Here is a 2,500-nt window from a genome sequence, read left to right as displayed (position 1 = left end):
TATTCTTCTTTTTTTCTTTTAGTACTGCCAATCGCACCGATGGACAATACCCCTAAAATTCTAATAGCCGTTTTTTGTAGTTTGCTTGGGATTGCCATTTGCACATGCTTTGTGGTCTACAGGGTATATTTCCAACAAGGTGAGTATTGCATACAAAGTAATTACTAAAGAAGGGTTTGAAGACGGACTCTCTCAACTAAAACTTCATCTATTTTCATCAGATAAATTTCATTGACTGTGTTACGAAATATAGCATTGCGTGACTAACGCTACTGTCTAGAAGCTTCGCGGGAGTTCGTACTTTGTTTATTTTTAGGTTCATGCGTAAGCGTTTCTAAATCGGTGTGTTTTGTAATCTTTCTATAATTAGAGTGATTACTATTTTAGAAAGTTCTAGAAGCTTATTATAAGAGTATATAAGTAGACGAGTCCTAGCGAAGTGTTTTCTAACTAGTTTTTCACAAGCGAAGAGAGTTGGCGTTAGCCGTGTTTAGTCAAGCGTGACAGAAGCAGTGTTTATTCAAGTTGGCGGTGGCCGTGTAAGTTTGTCGAGTACGTGTTATTTAGAGTTTACTTCGTGGAAACTACGTTCATTTTGGAATAAATCTTCTTGTTGTTGTTCCGGCAACCCTGCGTTCAGTTTAGTTTGCAAACTACCTTTCCTCAAAACATTCGAACACGTAACATTTGGGGCCTGTCCGGGAGAGGAATTCATTTGTTTTCCGACTACAGAAACCAGGAAAGGATCACAACTTGGAAGGAGGTAGCGGCGCTGTGGAAAAAGTTGTAGCGAGTGAAAGAGCCGTGGAACTTTACTGCTGTGAAAATGGAGAAATTTATTCAGCTTGGCGAAAAGTTTGGTCTGGAAGGAGAAAAGCTGCTTGAATTTGTGCGTGAACAAGAAGAAAAAGAGGACAAACGCAGAGACGAAGAACGAGAAGAGAAACGTAGAGAGGAAGAACGTGAAGAGAAACGTAGACAGCTGGAAGAGGAAAGAGAAGAAAAGCGTAAGCGGTTTGAAGAAGAAAAGGAAGAGAGACGTCGAATGCTTGAGGAGGATAAAAGAAAGGAAGAGGAAGAGAAAGAGGAAAGGCACAGAAGAGAAGACGAAGAGAGAGAAACTAGGCGACAAGAACGCGAACTAAGAAAATTGGAGATGGAAGCCGAGCTGTTGAAACAGAAAGAGGCTATTGAAGCGGCAAAAAGAGAACATGAGCTGGAGATTGCACGTTTGGCTGTGGAGAATGCTGACGGAGGTCCTGAAGTGAGAGAGGATCGGGCTAAGGCACCTAAACTCCCCTCGTTTGTTGATGGGAAAGACGATTTGGACGCGTATTTGCAGAGGTTCGAGAGATTTGCCGAGACAGCTAAGTGGAAAAAAGATGGATGGGCATCGAAGCTCAGTGCTCTGTTGTCTGGACGGGCACTAGAAGTGTATTCACGTCTATCGGAGGACGCAGCTAAGGATTATGACAGGGTAAAGATTGCGTTAATGAAGAGATATGACCTTACCGAAGATACCCTGGGCACCAGAGGTTTTTCTCGCGTGCGGCGGGAATTTTCGGTGTCGGCCAAAGGCCGACACAGCTTCGGCCGTAGGCCGAAGCCACGAGCGGCGAAGCCGCGAGAAAAACCTCTGGCACGGAGCGGTGCTTTTTACCGTCCCCGTTGACCTTTGAGCTTTTTTATCGGATTACATTTATGCCAATCACATGGACGTCTCACGTGGACCGGCACGTGAAGAAATGTCAGAAATTCGATTAGGGCATTCAACGGGCAAACAACAATCACAATTTTCGGATAGTCGCAGTATCCCATTTGGTTAAGACGTAAACAAAGACCCGGAATAAGCTGAAACAACAACGATTTACCGGAACCGGTTGGCAAGACAGCAAGAACGTCCTTGCGTTGAATAAAATTAAATACCCCACTTGTTTGCACATCACTTAACTTCTCTACACCGTCAAAACTTTCTATTACATTGCTTATACTTTCCTTCAGTGCCTTCCCCAAACTTTCACAAACCGCCATCACAACACTTCTGGCAGTACGCTTACGTGATGTCAACAATATTCTTTCACGTGCTGGTCTATTCTTGTCGACCAATTGTAGCGTCTGTCCCTCAGGTGGTCGTTCAGAGCCAATCAGCCGTCCTGTCCAAAATCTGGACCAACTGATCTAACTGAACTAACGATTGGTTCGACGCTATCAAAGGAATAGCGCTCTGGTCCAGAGGCTTTTCGCGCGGGTCACTATAAAGACTTGACTGAAAACCGGAAACCGTGCTAGAAAAGTCTCTGGCACCCAGGGTATACCGAAGACGGCTAGCGTCGAAAATTTAGAGCATCCAAACCAGAAGTTGACGAAAGTCCGGAGCAGTTTATTGTGCGACTGGACAGATACCTGTTACGGTGGCACATGCAGATTAATCCACCAGCTCTGCATTGCTTTAAGTGCAACACCCGAGGTCATAAAGCCGTCAACTGCCCAACCCTAACAA

At 44.6% G+C, this 2,500-nt stretch overlaps 2 protein-coding genes across 5 annotated transcripts in view; one reads left to right on the top strand and one right to left on the bottom strand.

Annotated features, from left to right (window-relative positions):
* The window catches only part of LOC137999271 (uncharacterized), a 333,030-nt gene that overhangs the window by 261,711 nt on the left and 68,819 nt on the right, over positions 1 to 2,500 (bottom strand). The window lies entirely within an intron of this gene.
* LOC138000816 (uncharacterized) overlaps positions 1 to 2,500 on the top strand; it is a 173,005-nt gene that overhangs the window by 140,958 nt on the left and 29,547 nt on the right. For all 4 annotated transcript variants that reach the window (XM_068847474.1, XM_068847473.1, XM_068847475.1 and 1 more), the window contains one exon: positions 23 to 139. In XM_068847474.1, the coding sequence (XP_068703575.1) occupies positions 23 to 139 (117 nt within the window). The remainder of the gene's footprint in view (positions 1 to 22; positions 140 to 2,500) is intronic.

Source organism: Montipora foliosa, chromosome 4, assembly GCF_036669935.1.
Source record: "Montipora foliosa isolate CH-2021 chromosome 4, ASM3666993v2, whole genome shotgun sequence".
Taxonomy (NCBI): domain Eukaryota; kingdom Metazoa; phylum Cnidaria; class Anthozoa; order Scleractinia; family Acroporidae; genus Montipora; species Montipora foliosa.
This window is presented reverse-complemented; position numbering and strand designations above follow the sequence as displayed.